Consider the following 18,043-nt stretch of genomic DNA (forward strand, 5'->3'; position numbering starts at 1 on the left):
TCATGTCTACCTGTAGTAGTTTTGTATTGCTCCTTATTTCTACTTAGGCATTTTTGTGTATGTTACTGGTTTTTTTACAGTCACTGCTGCAAATGTTTGTTTTGTCATGAGACAAATGCGTAATCGCTACTGCCCACTTAAACGCAGTTTTGTGAGTGGGGTTTTTAGTTTGGTTGTTGTTTGGGGTTTTATAATAATTTTTACCAGTTACTTAGTTCTTCAAGTTATTTCTTTGAGACTGAGTGACAGGATCTCCTTCTGGAATGCTCCGTGATATTCTTAAGTCAACCAGGACTTTTACCTCTGTTCCAGATACGAACAATGACTATAATGAGGAGAATATCTGCAATATTTAAAAACCTGTCATTCAGGCGGGCCAACAAATGTCACGCGAGGAAAACAACACCATCCACCACAAACTTGGGCCAAGTACCTCCTGCAGAAGAGCCAAAGAAGGGACCGGGAGGTTCTGTTTATTGCAGAACCTCTGAAAAACCCAAGCCTTTTGGCCAGGGAGAGCTAAGTAAGTGTGCCTTCTGTCCTTCCCCCCTTCAAAAAAAAACCAAAAAAAACCAAAACGAAAAGTAGAAAACGCAGTTCTCATTTGTTGCGCTGATATAAAACAGGGTTGTGATGAATAAAGCCTTCAGCGCTAGGCTGTAAATTTGTGAGTCGCCTAAGGCAACTGAAGGGACTGGTGCTGGAAAACCTACGGTTTTATCGATTTAAAAATCCACTTGTAACAATCGGTTTTGAGGAGCTTTTTAGAATACACAGACTTACCCAGGTCTTCTGTGTTGTGCAGAGAAAAATACATTTTACCTTTGTGTTTATGGCTTCCATTATTCACAAGTCTCTGAATGCTAACCCTGCTCCCGAAGAGGTCTGGCATCTGTAGGGCTACCTGCTCTGCTAGTTACTCGCATGTTTTTCCATCTTAGTTCTTGTATTTATTAGCATAGAATTACAAATGTAAATTTGTGGTTTAAGTTACAATAAGGAAAAAGGCCAGAGTGGTAGTTTGTCTTGTACTGGAAGAATTGAAACGGATAAATAAACCATAGTTCAAAAGAGTCTGTTGACCTGCAAATTCAAGTGGCAGTGTTTAAGCTGTTCCATCACGGTTTTTTGCGTTGTGGAGTAGACCTGGTGGGTTTGGGTGCTGCTGCAGAGTGCTACCTTTTAAACATCCTTTGTCAAACAGAAACCGTAAATAGTTTTGGAAATCTAATTTTCTTGCAGTTGTTAACGATGGAATTGCCCCACCACAAAGAATTCTTTTTCCACCTGAGAAAATCTGCATGGATTGGCAACAGCCACTGAATGTTGGAGTTGGACTGCAGAATCTGGGCAATACGTGTTACCTTAATGCTACTCTGCAGTGTTTAACTTATGCACCTCCTCCCGCCAATTACGTGCTTTCTCTGGCACACAACAAGTCCCTGACACAGAGCCCGACCCCGGGGCGGACAGAGCAGCAGACCCCGCAGCTGACAAACCCGAACCCCCGTTCGGACAGACGCAACCCCGGGGCCGCTCTGGCTGCTCCGTACTAATCGCGGTCCCGGGGCTCGGGGTCGCCAGCAGTAGCAGGAAGCGGAACTGGGCTCCGACAGCGGGGCAGCGGGAGCTTCGAGTGCCTCTCTACTTCGTGTACCTACCTGGCTTCCAGTTACGGTTAAAGTGATCAAAGAACTGCGAGTTTCCTAGCTTGGCAGCTGGATTCTTTTTTATGAAAGTAAAAAGGTATTACGTGTGTGCCTCTCGGGGACGTAAGGGGTGGATTCTGTTGAAACAGACCTGCTGCCCCCCTGAGGTGACAACCCCAACCTATTGCTGTATTTAACTTGGTTTGCGTGAGGTGCGGGCCTCTCAGGGACTTCAGAGGTGGGTTTCGTTGAAGCAAAACGTGCTGCCTCCCTGAGGCGATCGTCCCGTTCAGAAATGGATAGCAGTGAAGCTGCCCCTGAGGGCAGAGATGTGTTGTGTGGTCTTTTAGAGAAACAGAAGGCTCGCCTCTCTCTGCCAGGGGCAGAATGGGCCGAGAAAAATCGGCATAATTTGCAAAGTGTAACAGACCGAATAAGCGCCCTGCAAAAGGACGCAAAACTGCGGCCCGGAGAGGGTAACTCCGTTGTCTGCGCCGTACTGGGCGCCATCTTGACTGCTGCACCGGAGGCTGGCGCAGAACAACAAACAGCTGAATCTCAGTTCATACAAACTTCACCAGACCTGGTCCGAGCCCTGCAGGACCAGGTAGTTAACTTAAAAGAACCGTTAGACAATGAGAAAAATCAGGCTAACTGCTTGCAATGTGCCCTGAAAGAGCAACTCCTTGCAGAGAAAAGCGCCCCTGCACAGGGCGGAGAAAACAACTGAATATCCCCACAGGGCCCTGGGAGAGGCGGGACTAAGCGTAGAAAAGTGAAACGTTCCTGCCGCTTCTCTCCGCCCCTTGATAAATAGGGAATCTGCTTAGGAAGGCGGAGAGAACCAATTCCCACCGCTTGCCACCAGAGAGGTTCCGTTATCCTGCTCCGGAGTGAGCTAAACTTCAAAAGCAATCGGGTCGTACTCCAAAGGAATCAGAAACAGAATCTGTTTGGAGAGTATCGCTGTCTGGGGGAGGTGGATTTTTACGGAGTGAGAAGGAAGCTGAGGGATATTTGGGGCCAGCAGTATTTTTAACCACCGGCGACCACTGCGCACCCTGGTCCTTAACTCCAAGAGCAGCTTAGTGGGCTGGAGGACTTGACCCTTTGGAGAGGGGAGATCCCCTCGCCATCACAGGGGCAGTCGACCAGTGGGTAGCAAATGTGCAGAAAGCAGCATGTCTGCAAAGGATGTACGATCGGGAACTTAAACAGGAGGCCCCGATGATGATAGCGGTCGATCCCGAAAACACAGGACTTCCCTCATTCGGGCTCTTCCCGACTCCTTGGAAGCCATGGGGATCCAGTTACAGGGAAAGATAAGAGCAACATCCCAAAGTGAAAGGGCCGTTGCTGCCCTGGAAGGACTGCGTTCACCTGATCGAAAGACAGAGAAGAAAGTATTTGCCCAGGAGCTAGAAATAGTCCTGAGAAGAGGCAAGGGTTGTGGACATTGGGGTGATGACAGGCTATTCCTAAAGATTGAATGGATGGATTACCCAGTGATAAATTGGAAAAGCTGGTGCTAGAGTGGCCTGAAAGAAACCCCATGGGCCCTAAAGAAAAGGAAAAATGTGGAAGGCCCCAGTGTCCCCAGCACAAACCAGCTCCACCCCATGAGTGTGAGCAGAAGGGTGGAGGGTGAAAATATATTCGACAGCTCACTGAAGACAGTTAAGGCAAATAACTTGTTTTGTGGGACCTGATCTGGTGCCACATTTTTCACTTGCTTCGTATGTTTTGTACAACCTCATAGAGAACTCAACTCATAATGCTTTTGCCCATTGTCCTGCAGGATTTCAGAGGATTGCACAATTTTGTTAGATGGTTTCTCCCTTGGTTGGGAGTGAGTGAGTTAGGAAAAACTCTCAGTTGCCTGGTTTTGTCTCTCTAAAGTGGCCAGCTGAAGACAAATTCATAGGGTGATTTTAATTTTTATTATTAAATGCTATCAGACTGTGACACACTTCTTCTTCACTGGTCCTGCATCAGGAGACCAGTGAGTGGAGAACCTGTAGGAAACACAGGGCATCTGAATAATCTTTCTGATTTATCTAAGCTGTGTTGTTCGGAGATTTTAATGCTAAGAAATACTACATTTCCTGCTACAATCGCCTTAGTTACACATTACTCTCAAATAGTTATTCCTGCTGGGTAGAAGAACTTCAACTAAATACAGCAAATTAACTCCCAAGGCATTTCCTTCCTGCTTCTAGGCAGGCATCCTCACCTGGTTGAATAAATAGATTTTCAGAAGGGAAGAACTGATACAAAAGTGCTTCACGGCTTATTAGTGCTTTTGTAATCTCACATTTCTCCAGAAATACTTTATTGGCTGCTTTTCACAGCCTTGCACTCATTGGTACCACTGATCTGGCTTATTTGCATTACAACTGTACTTGTACAGAGCTCAAACTGATGCATGCATTGCTGAAGAACAAAACCTGAAGTTGCGGACCAGAAGACTCGAAACAGGTGATGTGAGCAGCTCTGAGATCACGCTGCTCTGCAAACGCAGGGCGTACGACTCAAAATCCTTTCTAGAAAGAGTTTAAATGTGTTCCATTAAGCAAAGGTATCTCCCCACGGACACTTGTTCGAGGATTGTACCTCCTTTGGTTGAGTTTCAGTCCCTTGAAAGTACTTGTATCTGAACAGTCATCCAAGCAGACCACAATTGCACACACTCTGGGGAAAATCTAAGGTGTAGAAAAGTTTACTTTGTTCTTTTCCTCTCAGCCTTTATCGCAAACATGCAATAAAGCAGAACACTGGCAGCATGACACCTCATGCAAAACAAGGCACATCAGCAAGGCTGGAACAAGCAAACGGCCTCTCCTTGACAGTCAAAAGGGGATTTGAAACACATCACCTTGGTCAGTCTGTGGCTTTGCCAGGACGGCACGTTTCCCTGTGCTGTATCCCGAGCTGCTCTGCAACTCCAACAAGCAAAATTGCTTTGATAAAGCACTGGGTCTCCCAAGCGGTCACTGGCACAGTAGGCACGGCTCAGGTTGAACAAGTTTGTGAAACCCTGCCTGCTACCAGCAGCAGTCCAAAAAAGCCACCCTGTGCCTCCATCATGGAATTAGGGGCTTTCCCTTAAGAACAGAAGGCGCACTCGGAGTAGAAAAGCATCGTGGTAAAAACCCCAGATCCCGAGGCGTGAGCGGCGTTGTTCCTTGCTTGGCGAGGAGGCGGCGGCTCCTCGCGGGGCCTGCCGCCCCCCCCCGGGGAATCGAGCGCTTCGAAGGGTTCCACTTCTCGCCGCCCTCGCGTCCCGTCCGTTAGTTGCCATGAGCACGGAGCCGCCCTAGGCTGCTCGCTGCTGCGGTCCTGCTTCCGGACGGTCCTCGAGCTGCGAGCGCGGAAAGGGACACCCGGGGCGGGGAGGGGCGGGGCGGGGCTGGGACTTAGCCTGAGGTGGAGGGAGAAGGGCGAGGCGAGGGGAAGCGAGGGATCCCTCGGAGCCGTGCTCTGCCCTCGCCTGCCGCGTCAGGGTCGGGTTGGTTTGGCTGTGTTTGGGCTCTTGCCGCTCCCGACAGCGGACGTGCTGCGTGCCGCGCCGGTCCGTGAGAGCAGCGGTGCCAAAATGCTTTTAGGGACCAAAACGCCTCGGAAAGGCAGAGCGGAGGGTGAGCGGGTAGGTGCCTCAGGCTCAGCGCTGGTGACGGAAGGCCGGGCAGTTCCATTTGGAACTGGTACTATGACGTTAACCGACTTTGAGAGCTTATCTTGCGACCCGGGAGAAGCAGACCCTCAGATCCCGGTGAAACACTGGGCAGACGCGCCTTGGGAGAGCAGAGAAACCCCTGGGCGGACGGAGACCACGGTCACGACCCCGGAGCTGACAAACTCGGAGCCCTTCGCTTCCAGGTAAGGTTAAAGTGATAATTGACTGCGGGTTTCCTGGGTTGGCAGATGGATTATTTTTTATGAAAGCAAACAAGTGTGGCCTCTGGGGGTGTGGGTGTGGGTGTGTGGGTGTGTGTGTGTGTGTGTGTCCGTTCGGGATGTTCCTTATTTCGAATTTGTGTGTGTGTGTTTGGTTTTTGGTTTTTTTTCGGGGGTTTGGTTTTACTTTTCTGTTGTTGGTTTGGTTTGGGCTTTTTTGTCTTCCTGTAGTGTTGCTTTGTGGAAGTATAGTTTGCAATTTAGAGACATAGAAGTGCCTTCATGTCTTCATGTCCACCTGTAGTAGTTTCCCGTTGCTCCTTATTTCTACTTAGGCATTTTTGTGTATGTTGTTGTTTTACAGTCACTGCTGCAAATGTTTGTTTTGTCATGAGACAAATGCGTAATCGCTGCTCCCCACTTAAACACAGTGTTGTGAGTGGGGTTTTTAGTTTGGTTGTTGTCGTTTGGGGTTTTTTTAATATTCGTTACCAGCTATTTAGTCCTTCAAGTTATTTCTTTGCGACTGAGTGACAGGATCTCCTTCTGGAATGCTTTGTGATATTTTGAAGTCAACCAGAACTTTTATCTTTGATACAGATATGAACGATGACTATAAAGAGGAGAATACCTTCAATATTTAAAAAGCTGTCATTCAGGTGGGCCAACAAATGGCGTGCCAAGAAAGTAACAGCATGCACCGCAAACTTTGGCTGGGTACAACCTGCAGAAGAGCCAAAGAAGGGACCAGGAGGTTCTATTTATTGTAGAAGCACGGAAAAACCCAAGCCTTTTGGCCAGGGAGAACTAAGTAAGTGTGCCTTCTGTCCTTCCCCCCTTTTCTTCAGAACAAAAACCCCAAAAGTTAGAAAACGCAGTTCTCATTTGTTGCACTGATATAAAACAGGGTTGTGATGAATAAAGCCTTCAGCGCTAGGCTGCAATTTTGTGAGTCCCCTAAGGCAACTGAAGGGACTGGTGCTGGAAAATGATGGTTCAAAGCAGTGTGTTGACCTGCAAATTCAAGTGGCAGTGTTTCAGCTGTTCCATCATGTGTTTTTGGGTTGTGGAGTAGACCTGGTTCTTCTGGGTGCTCCTGCAGAATGCTGCCTTTTAAACAGCCTTTTTCAAACAGAAACCGTAAATAGTTTTGGAAATCTAATTTTCTTGCAGTTGTTAACGATGGAATTGCCCCACCACGTGAAATTCTTTTTCCACCTGAGAAAATCTGCATGGATTGGCAACAGCCACTGAATGTTGGAGTTGGACTGCAGAATCTGGGCAATACGTGTTACCTTAATGCTACTCTGCAGTGTTTGACGTACACACCTCCTCTGGCCAATTACATGCTGTCTCTTGAACACAGCAAGTCATGTGAGTACTTTCTAGCATTATTATAAATATGTTGGGCAGCTGCAAAGGTGGAAGAAGAACAGGGATTCTGTGGAGAAAACTCGCGGCTTTCCCGTTTTACCTGTAGAAGCCGGCTTTGAACGCGATCTTCGCGGTCTTTTCCAGCCTAAATGATTCTGTGATTCCATGGTTATTTAGCAGGGAGCTCGGAATGGCATATAAAGTTCATTTGTTCATTTAATGCACAATGGTAAAGTTGCAAGTAAGGACCATTTCTTGCTTTGTGTGAATAAAGAAGTACGTTGCAAAGGAAGGCATTTGATGAACATTTGGGATTTGGGTTTCCTGCTGGTAGAAAGGAGGTAAAATTTAGGATGTTGGCATCATAGCTTCTTTGTGTCTGCAGCCTAGATACCGTAGTGTGTTAATACTGCAATAAATGACACGTTCACTCTTGACCCATTAAAAAGGCCCACACCCTAGAAAGCACTACGAGCCAATTTCTGCTGTCCTGAAATGGAAATTTGTGTGGGGCAGTATTAAAATGTAGACTGGTTTTATTCTAGTTAAAAGTTCGTATTTTTTGAACGTTGGAATTTGTGTTCTTTGCACTTCTATGCTTGAATTGATTTAGGCATAGGAGCCTCTTTTCATCTCCATCTAGGTCTATTTTGACAAAGGTACATGCATGCTTTTTGGTTTGGCATCTTAGTGTTTATTCCTAGAAATGTAAGTGTGTTTTTTTAACATAGATAAAAATGTTTCCAGTTAAGAACCCTGTTGCAAAAGGGAGGGCAGAAATAATTTAATCTTTCCTTTCTCCCGGAGGTTTCTTAGCTCTGTGTCACGTAGCTCACCTCACAGCAGTATGCTGAAAATAACAGGCATTCTCTCTTAGTGCTGTGTCATCAATGTCAGTAGTGTTTTGTCATATATTCGGCAGCCTGTGGAGTTCACATTCGTGTCAGCCTGCAAAAAAAAAAAAAGTCATTGCAATAGTGACTTAGATTGCTCATCAGAAAATGCATTTTAATGCAAACTCAGTCATCATTTAAATTCTGTACAGGATTGCGTCTTAAAATGCCACAAAACTGTCGGGATATTGACGCCTTAGGAGAAGAGGATGCACATGAAGAATGCACATTGTACCTTTAGCTTAAAGACTATTAATTCATAAGGCTGGGTTTTGGTTTTTTTTGTAGCAATGCATATTTGGCTAGACTGTTGCTTCTTTCACTCTTCAGGTCATGAAAAAGGCTTCTGTATGATGTGTACATTGGAAGCTCACATTAACCAAGTCCTGTGTTGCTCTAATAATGCTATCAAACCTACATCTGTTATCCATGGCCTTAAAAGTAAGTAATTTCAGATGGTTTTATTTTGATATATTTGGTAACTTTTCAAAGAACTATTTGATGCATAGGAATGATTTTGATACTTGGAAGGAAGATACTAGAAATACAAGTTTTCTTTCAATTTCTACGAGATAAATATGACCACCTTCTTATTTATTAGGAATAGGAAAGCATTTCCGTTACGGCAGTCAAGAGGATGCACATGAATTCTTGTCCTTCACTGTTGATGCTTTGCAGAAAACTTGCTTGAATGGAAGCACCAAGTAAGCATAAACAAATTATTTAACTTTTGATTGTTCTCTAGCCCCTTTTACTCCTTTCTTTACTATACTGCATTAAAATCCGTGTCCTTGGTAAAAACTGTTTGAAGAGTTAAATCTGAGCCTCGCATCATCTGAGGTCTGATTTATCATTTCTTTCCAGGTTGGACATATCTTCTCAAGCCACCACACTTATTTATCAAATATTTGGAGGATACCTAAGATCCCAAGGTACTTGTTAAAAATCTTCTTCTCCTTTGAACTGGTCTGTGTCTGTTTGTCTGTAGTAAAGGACTTTGACTAAAGTAATACGTGTGAAGACTTTAAATTTGTCCAGTCAGTGTTAAGCATTTGTATTTTGATTCCAGTGAAATGCTTGAACTGCCAAGCCGTTTCTGATACGTACGAACCATTCCTCGATATTACTTTGGATATAGAGGTAAGGTGTTTTGTGAATATGGGTTGAGCTGTATGGGGACCTGTAGAGCCTTCCAAAGAAAGGCATTTTACTGAAAAAGATACACTGCTAAAAGGAAAGAGCTTGATGCTGGATGGGAGCGGCAATCCTTTGGTCTTGTGTGGAAGGCATCTAGATGCTCTCCATGTTTGCAGTGGGTTTAAGCTGTAAAAGCAGTAATTATGTCTACACAAACACCTATACTCTCACACTTCTCCATTATTCTGCTTCAGCATACGTCTGTCCTTAGGCTGATGGGTTTGACTGTTCTCATTCTTGATGCCATAGCATAGCACAGGTGCTGTCTGTGGCACTGCAAACTTTATTGTTTTGTTTCAGAGTAGAATCGTTTCCACAGGAGGTAAATGCTCAGCGTACTCTGAGGTTTCTGCCTCCTTCACAGTGATTGCCGGTTGGCAGTAGGTCGCTTGAGGATGAACTAGCAAGGTTCTCTCGCAAACTACCAGGAAGCGTTTGAAGTTTTGCATTTCCAGTGACTTAGTGCTCTACTTTCTTATTCATCCAGGCCGTTACGTCTGTCACCGAGGCTCTAGAACAATTTGTGAAACCTGAACAACTGGGTGGAGAAAACAGCTATAAGTGCAGCAAGTAAGATTCTTACTAATTCCATCTGAACACAAGAGAACGCGTTTCATGTATCACATGAATATCTGGAAATAGAAGAATTCTGGCCATTAGCTCGTATTAGACTTCTATTCCTTACTGCTGCCTCTACTGGTGTTTATTAGCCTTCGTAAGAGTGAGGTTGCACACAGAAATATTTGTCTGGCCAGAAGTTACAGGGGATGTCTGCTAAGTAGTGGTGAGCTGAAGCATGGAGCTAAGGACAAGGATTTGGGGTGGGAGGCAACAATCAGCTTGCTGAAGGTCCTAGTGTTCCCTGTGGAACAAAGTGGGATTGGGTCTCAGTGCGTGTGAACGGTGGTCGTTAACATGAGCAGCCTCTAATGGCTCACTAAAAAATGTCTTGCAGGGTTCTCATGCTGAATTGTTGGGAAGCCTTTCCTTTTTGTCATTAGGATAGATGCTCAGATGTTTGCTTGGCTATCGAAAGATAATGTTCTAAATCCTTTGTTTTGTAGAGCTGTCCGCTTACATCCTGTTACCTTCTGTCTGTTAACAAGCCTGAAGTGCAGCGTATGGGTTCATAAGCCTGTGCGAGAAATGAACACTTGTTTGAGTTTTGGGAGGGGGAAGAATTTGCCGTTAACCGTTTGTCTGTGCTGGTTTTTAAGGTGCAAAAACATGGTTTCTGCCTCCAAGAGGTACACAATACATCGCTCCTCCAAAGTTCTCGTCATATCGCTGAAAAGATTTGCAGATTTTACTGGTGGCAAGATCAACAAGGTATATTTGCAGCCGTAAAGCAGCTTTATCTTCTTGGAATGGGAGATTTCCCCAAGAAAATATCATTTTAAACAGGGGAAGTTTAGATTGGGTATAAGGAAGAAATTCTTTACTGTTAGGGTGGTGAGGCACTGGAATGGGTTGCCCGGGGAAGCTGTGACTGCTCCATCCCTGGCGGTGTTCAAAGTCGGGTTGGACAGAGCCTTGGGTGGCATGGTTTAGTGGGAGGTGTCCCTGCCCATGGCAGGGGGGCTGGATCTAGATGATCTTAAGGTCCTTTCCAAGCCTAACTATTCTATGATTCTGTGATTCTATGATTTAAAAGTTGTTAATGCTTGCAGGCTGTAACTAGAGACTAATAACAATAGTCTAAGAAAAGTCCATCTAACAACTGTGGCTTACGGTAACCATAGGGGTATACCTCACTCTTAGAGCTAATTCTGCAGAAAAGAGTTCTCTGCAGCTTAAATGACTAAATGTTGTTTCTGAGAAGAGGTATTTTTATAAGAATCAAGAATATATTTGTGTGATCCTAGCCTGTGTTTTCAGAAGGGTTTTTCTCAGGCTGTTCCACCAAGTGATTCCGGGTAATTTTTGAATCTTCCTGTTTTGTGTTTAGGATGTAAAATACCCTGAATATTTGGATCTTCGAGCCTATATGTCCCAATCGATGGGAGAGCCACTCATCTATTCTTTATATGCAGTTCTTGTTCATTTGGGGTTTGGCTGCAGTGCAGGACACTATATCTGCTTCATAAAGGTGGGTACCAGCTTGATTTCTCCCAGGGTAAAATAAACAAAGAAAATCAATGTTACTGGTAACCACCGTTTTGATGGGGAAAAGTTGGATGGTGTGTTCTGTTTGATTTGGTTTGGATGGTTTGTGCTGAAGAGTTCTACCTGTGACGGCATTTGAGCAACATGCATTTTGTCTAAAGATGTCACTGTCTTTTATTTGCAGGCGGGCAATGGATTTTGGTATCGAATGAATGATGCTGTAGTGGAGCCTTCTGATATCCAAACAGTTCTCAATCAGCAAGCTTATTTACTTTTTTATGTCAGGTAATACCAACTCCTGAACCTGTTCAGAATATATTTACTTTCCTGTTACTGATACTTGTCTTTTTTTCAGGTGTTGTTATTTCTGTGCTAGGAAAAGATTACAATTTCTGGAATTTGGTTCTGTCTAACCTGAACTTGCCCACAGCGTTTACTGCCTTTCATTGCTTGGCGTTAAACTGGTGCGCTTGTGTACATTGCTGTCTATCTGGTCTTTGTAGCTGGCTAATGTAGAAGAGGAGAAATTACGCCATAGATGATGTAAGGGTGAGCTGTCGCTCTGGCAAGGATAGTCATTGTAGGGAGACCATTGTCTGTTTTTTAGTTTGTAGTCTTGGTTGAGCCTTTTGTACATGTCTTGTGTGTCACATCATCTGTTCTTTTCAAATTTTAGAAGGGGGTTTAATCCAAGACCAGGCTGAAAGAAAAACTCTAAACTGAGATCACTGCTTTTTTCCCAAGGCGCTATGATTTGACACTTGGAGAACGTGGTTTTTACTTACCAGCACCGTCTGACCCCTGCTCATTCCTTGGTCAGTGGGGGCCTAATAGTAAGCAGGACGGATTTATGGGACCGCAGCTTCCTCCTCATATGATTAAGGTAATTTGCAGGGAGCAGATAATGGCACCAAATTGATAATGTTGTTTTCTTTTGACTGGGGGTGGGGGGTGTGTTGTTGTTTTGTAGCGTCTGAGTTTTATTTTCCCTCCCACACTGCAGCTTTCTTCACAACCGTCAGCAACAGCCAGAATTATTCCAACAGTGGCTAATCCTAAATTGTGCAGCCATGCTACTTCATTATACTTCCAACTCAAAGTGCTTTCTAAAGCACTGGGAGCTACGCTTTTCAGACGCTTGAAGGAGCCTATTAATTCCTGATGATGATGATGATGATAAGAACAATAGTAGTAGTAATAATTCAATATCACTCCGCCAGTGTTACTTTAGCTGAGTCAGTGAAAACGATTTTTCTTGGTCCTGCGTACCAGAGCAATTATTACAGTGTTTTCGAGGAATGTTTAAAGGGGAAAGTAAATACATTTGGGAAGAGCTTTAGTCAATGTTAAGTTGTTTGTGTGGGTTTCAAAAATGAGGCTCATTTGATACCAATATGCAGTAAATCAAAAGCAGCAGGAATTAAACACACTTGTTGGACTTAGGTCGATATTGGAAGTGGGGTGTTTTTTCTTCTTAGGTGGTGAGGCAATTTGTAGAAATATTTAGTAGGAGAATTTAATGTTTTCATAAGTGCTGTGTGATTGCACATATTCATCTTGCAATCTTTTCTTTTTAAATACAGAATTCAAGTCATTTAAATGGAAATGGACCCCTAGAAGAGGATACAAATCCTGTTGGTATCTCCATAAAAAGGCTATCTTCAGCTCTACCAACAGCTTGCATTCAAAACTGGGCAATTACCAGGCCTTCAGCTACGGATCCATCAAAAGCCCAGAAGATCACTAGAAGTATTAATAACAAATTGCCTGAGCGGCAGACCGTGTCACAGGCTGGCCATCTTACCAGTGCTTTGGAGAATGAGGATCTCAGCAAGGCCGTTCCTTCCTCCACAATTACAAACTCTTTCAGAGCAGAGTCTACCTCAGATGCCTCTACAGTGGCAGTTGCTGCTGACATTTCCAGACAGGAAGTTCCTGATGAAATGTTTGTAGAGCCAGCAGTGAATGGAAGTCCTACACTCGGCTCCGATGCTACGGTTCCTTCCAGTGCAGAGTCTTCAGGAAAATCTGAGGCGTCGAATGGCGTGTTTAAAATGAATTTCAGCGTATCTTCCAACGGAATTGTGATTTGGGAGGCGGTCGGCACATTGCAGAATTCCCATTCTTTCTGTGAGAGGGCTGAAAAAGAGAGTGCCCATCATGAGCTGCCAAAAAATGATTCACTAAATGGTGCTGTTAGTTTAGATATTGGATCTAAACAAAATGGACTGAAACTTGATGATTTTACTTGTGAAGTCCAACCTGCTAAACCTTCTGAGATTTTCTTCCCTGAAACAAATGGATTGCTTGAACCAGTGAGTTATGTTTGTTCCATCTAGAACTTCTCACCTATGGTGTCCTTAGTATTCAGGAGCGTTAAAATGTTCCTAATTCATGTGAAATACTGTGAAAACACACAGCACAAATTTCATCGTTAACACTTTGTGCTGTTGTCCCCTTAGAATTTGCAGAGCTGAACTGGCATGTGAGAATATGTCAGCTTCAGAAAAGTTCAGCTGAGATAGTACTTGATAAGTTTCATAAATATATTGGGGGTGGGGAAGGGGTGATGTTTGAAATGGCAATAGTGCACGTAATGCAAAGTGATCTTGCTTAATAACTAATGAGGAAATTTTGCAAACAGTTTTCAGCTAAAGGTAGTATATTTTTGTCTGTTAACGTCTGCATTTTAATTGTAGGTACCTGAAGCTGAGTCACCGATTCCTCAAGAAATAATCTTAGAATCCCTGGCCTACAGCCACCTGAACAGGCTGTCAGCGCAAACAAGGTAAACCGGGTATACTCTGATGAAAACAAGATTTCATCCAAGTTTATCATTGTTTTACCCCTTTGCTAATTCTATTTAGTAGAAAGCTTTGAACCAGTACAGCAAATTCCACACTGTACATGTAGGGTTGCAGACATCAGCACTGAAGATGTATTATTCTGATATTAAATACGAGCAGATGCCTCTCAGAATAGTTCTGTTTCTTCACGGAATTATTTTCCTTTTTTTAACGATTGGATTTCTTTTTCCAATGTAAATTCCCCACCTCCTGCCCTCCCATTTTGGGGGGAGGGACGGACATTAATGAGTTGACTTTTTTCTAGTTAGGGGAGAGCGAACCTAGTGGTGCTGGCTACTGATGTGATGTAGAGCAGTGAGCAGAGGGAGACAAATGTGCTGGGTGTGGGTTTTTAATGTACTCCTTGCAGGCTCAAGAGAAGAAAAACACCTTCTCTGGGCGCTGCTGAATGTATAAGAATCGGTTTCTAAAGGGGACTGCCTTACAGAGTCTCTTTAGAAAGCTACAGTTTCCAAACCGTGTAAGGGAGTTTAGAAACAGACAGAGTTTACCAGTAGCCAGCAAATCTTTTACTTAAGGGGATTTGTGCTCCCAACATTTATCTTTTAGGTGAACTTTTCCAAGTGAAAAATGTGTTTTTATTTTGTGCAGTGTCCCTGCACCTCAGAAGTCTGAGGGCGATCGTCTTATGGAAACCGTAGTGACGGAAACAGTGTCTGTTTATGAACAATCCGGGACGCCTCTTTCCGACCTTGGCTGTGAGATTGAGAGTCCTTTTACTGTATCAGACTGTGAAACCATTGCTACCAAAGAAGTTGCTGAAAGTATTATAACAAAAGCTGATAACGTACAACCCAGTATCAATGGTCAGCACAAGGTCAGGAAAAAGTCCTTGGATACTGAATGGGAATACGTTGGGCAGTGTGAGTCCGAAGACAGCAGAGACAAAGACAAACCAAGAAGACCAAAAGAACCTGCACTCATTGCAAAAGGAGATCCTTCGTATATCAAAGGGTCTCCTGAGAGTGAAGAGAAATTAGGGCAAACTTCCTTTGTGAAGTCTGACATTGAATGTAGTCCTAAAAAGCCTGCATCTCTAGGTATTACAGATAAATGCCAAGATACAGAGGACATTTCTAATAACTATGTAGAGGTACCACCTGTTAATGACTCTTCTATTGCAAAGCTGGATAAAGTTCTGGAGAGTCAGTTCTCCAGGCAAAATGAGGGGCTGAATAATAAAAAATGCGAAGAGGATAATAGGCAAAAATACGAGGAGAAGATACACGACTCCAAAAACCCTGACAAAGAACGCTACCGAAAGAAGAGACAATACTCTGAGATTAAAGAGCAGAAGCAAAGCAGGAGCAAAGCGGATGATCGTTCCTACAAAAGGAGGCGCTCTCGCAGCATGGAAACAAATAAGCAATATCATCATAAGCAGGACTATTACAATGAAAGGAAGTACAGACCTTCCCATAATGAAAGAAGCAGTCCAAATAACGGCAAAAGCTCAGGAAAATACTCTCGTTATAGATCACGAAGCAGAGAAAGAACAGAACAAGACAGAAATAGGTATTCCCATTCCAAAGGAGAGAGAACTTGGAGCAGGGAAAGATACTATCAAGATGAAGCACGGAGATGGGAAAAACGCAGGTGTTACAAGGGTTATTACTCTGTTCATGGAACAGGAGATGGTAGAGAGAGGAAGTCCTCTCATTTTGATAAGGACTTTGACAAATTGAGTCAGTTCTACAAATCACGTAGGGATCATCACTGCCACAGCAGATGGGCTCACACCGCTCACGGCAGAAAGGAAGGAGCCCATCACTTGAGCAGCCACAGAGAGAACTTCCGTCATGGTTCAGTACCTCAGCGGCAGTCTGAAAAACACTCTCGGGAAAGGCACGCACCTCCACCTGCCTCAGCTCGTGCACATTTTGACAACGCTTTCTGGGAAAATGAAAAACTTAGACTTGGCAAGAGGAAATACAGTGACAGAGAAGGAAGGGAAAGTGAAATGGGAAAGAAATGCCGCAAGACAGATGACCAAAGAATGAAAAAAGATGAGAAGGTCAAGAAGAAAAAGAAGTCCAAAGATAAATATCGAGAGAAGGATTACAAGTAAGCAGGGATTCCAGCATAATCTGCCATTTTTTTCCTAACACTTTTCTCTGTGTTTCTCATGCCTGCCTTTTCCCCATTGTTTCTAAGTGATTTATGTAGGATAATCTGACTAGGTGTTGGTCATCAGGCTGGTCATTAGGTTGGTCAAGCCAACATAGGAAGGATGTTGCTGAATAGCGTTAGAACGCTAGACCTGGAGCACAAAGTTAAGAACCTGTCGTGGTTTAAGCCCAGCCTGCTGAACCCAGGGCAGAGCCAGATCTGCGCACTGTTCTTGATTAGGTTACAACAATTATGTATTTTTAATTCCACATATTCCACAAATAGCCCCTGTCAGGATTTGTGTACAAACCAAGACTTACTGGTCCTTAATCTGAGGGCTTATGTTTGCTGCATCCAAAGTCAGATGTGCAGAAATTACTACAAAATAGGTGACACACAGCAAGTCATCACCTGTGGTAAAAGAAATAACATTCCATACACGCATCAAACGCTGCATCCGTTTTCCTATTTTTAAGCTGCGTGTTTCCCTCAGCCTTCCGCATTTGCAATGACTGGGACTGGTTTGGCTTTAGTGAATGGTTTTGCCAGCAGGTGGCCAAATCTGGTTCTTTCTAAACCAGTCAAAAGTATAGGAAGAAATTCAATGTCTTGCACCCCACTCCACAGGTCAGGGGCATTAAGATTAGTGCACTATCTGTGTAGGCGTAAGAGATGTTAACCGATAAACACAGTGCTAGAACCCCACTTTGATCCACTGCTTGCAACACAAGTGGGATATGAGGGCTGTGAAAAGCAATTTGTTAAGTCTGCAGAATTTGAGTATTTCCTCAGGTCCATAGATGTTAACGAACTTCCTGTTGTGGAAGGTCTGTCTTTAAAAATATTAAATGAATGGGTCTCAAGTAGGAATTTTCACCTTAGCATAGATCCAAACTGCAGTCAGTTTGGAAGTGGGGAAGCTACCTTCTCAAGTCCGTCGGATAATATAGTCACAGAGCAGGTGGAGCTGTGTGCAGGCTTGAGACTTCTCTTTCAGAAACCAAACCACTGAGACAAGGTTTGACATTGAATGTCATGACATGGAGTGACATTGGCTTCTTTTGTCTTTCAGATGCAAAGCTCACTGATGGAATCCTTCGCTACCTAAACTAAACCTACTGACAAAACCAGCTACGTCTCATCGTCAAACCTGACTCTTTACCATCAAAACTGTGTACAATCAAGGCTGATGGTTTACCCTGAAATCTGGCTGTTTACCATCAAGAATGACTCTACCATCAAAACTGACTGTTTACCATCAAGCCTGGCTTTGCCATCAAACCTGACGCTTTAGCACCAAACCTGTTTTCCATTGAACCTGCCTTTACCATCAGAACTGACTCTCTACCATCAAATGTGACTTTTTACCACCAAACCTGACTGTTTGCATCAAACCTGACTGTTTATCATCGAACCTGGATTTGCCATCAAAAAAGATGAATCTTTACCTTCAAAAACAACGACTCTTTATCTTCAAACTGGACTTTATCGATGTGGACCATCAAAACTTAGAATTTCTGATTGAAACATTTACCATCAAGACAAAATCCATACGTTTTAATTCCGTTCTCTTAATATACTGTCACTTGCCTGAAGTCTCAGTTGTCTTTGTCTCTCTAAAGTGGCTAGCTCCAGACAAATTCATAGGGTGATTTTAATTTTTATTATTAAATGCTATCAAACTGTGATGCACTTCATATTCACTGGTCCTGCATCAGGAGAGCAGTGATTGGGAACCTCAGTGAAATACAGTTCCTCTGACTTATCTGTCTGGTCTGATTAATCGACTTGAGGACAAGAGATCTGAGTTGTTCTTGCCTTATATTTGACTGAAGCTCATGGAAGGGAACGGACAAAATCCCTCTTTAATTCAGGGTGGGAAACCAGCTCTTAATGGAGTAACATTCACAGCAACACAGCTATGAGTGTTCAGCTTTACAAGAACAATCTA

The 18,043-nt window shown here is 43.8% G+C and overlaps 1 protein-coding gene across 1 annotated transcript; it reads left to right on the forward strand.

Annotated features, from left to right (window-relative positions):
• Positions 1-6,155: 6,155 nt before the first annotated feature.
• On the forward strand, positions 6,156-16,051 carry LOC308222344 (ubiquitin carboxyl-terminal hydrolase 42-like; the record flags this gene model as incomplete). Its single annotated transcript, XM_080620241.1, has 14 exons — positions 6,156-6,357; positions 6,720-6,920; positions 8,144-8,254; positions 8,415-8,517; positions 8,678-8,745; positions 8,883-8,953; positions 9,498-9,580; positions 10,228-10,339; positions 10,959-11,099; positions 11,301-11,401; positions 11,861-11,999; positions 12,700-13,431; positions 13,816-13,904; positions 14,575-16,051. The coding sequence occupies 14 exons, from the start codon at positions 6,156-6,158 to the stop codon at positions 16,049-16,051; spliced, it is 3,630 nt and encodes a 1,209-aa protein (XP_080476367.1).
• Between the last annotated feature and the right edge of the window lie 1,992 nt (positions 16,052-18,043).

This window comes from Psittacula echo, assembly GCF_963264785.1.
Source record: "Psittacula echo genome assembly, chromosome: 5".
NCBI classification, from domain to species: domain Eukaryota; kingdom Metazoa; phylum Chordata; class Aves; order Psittaciformes; family Psittacidae; genus Psittacula; species Psittacula echo.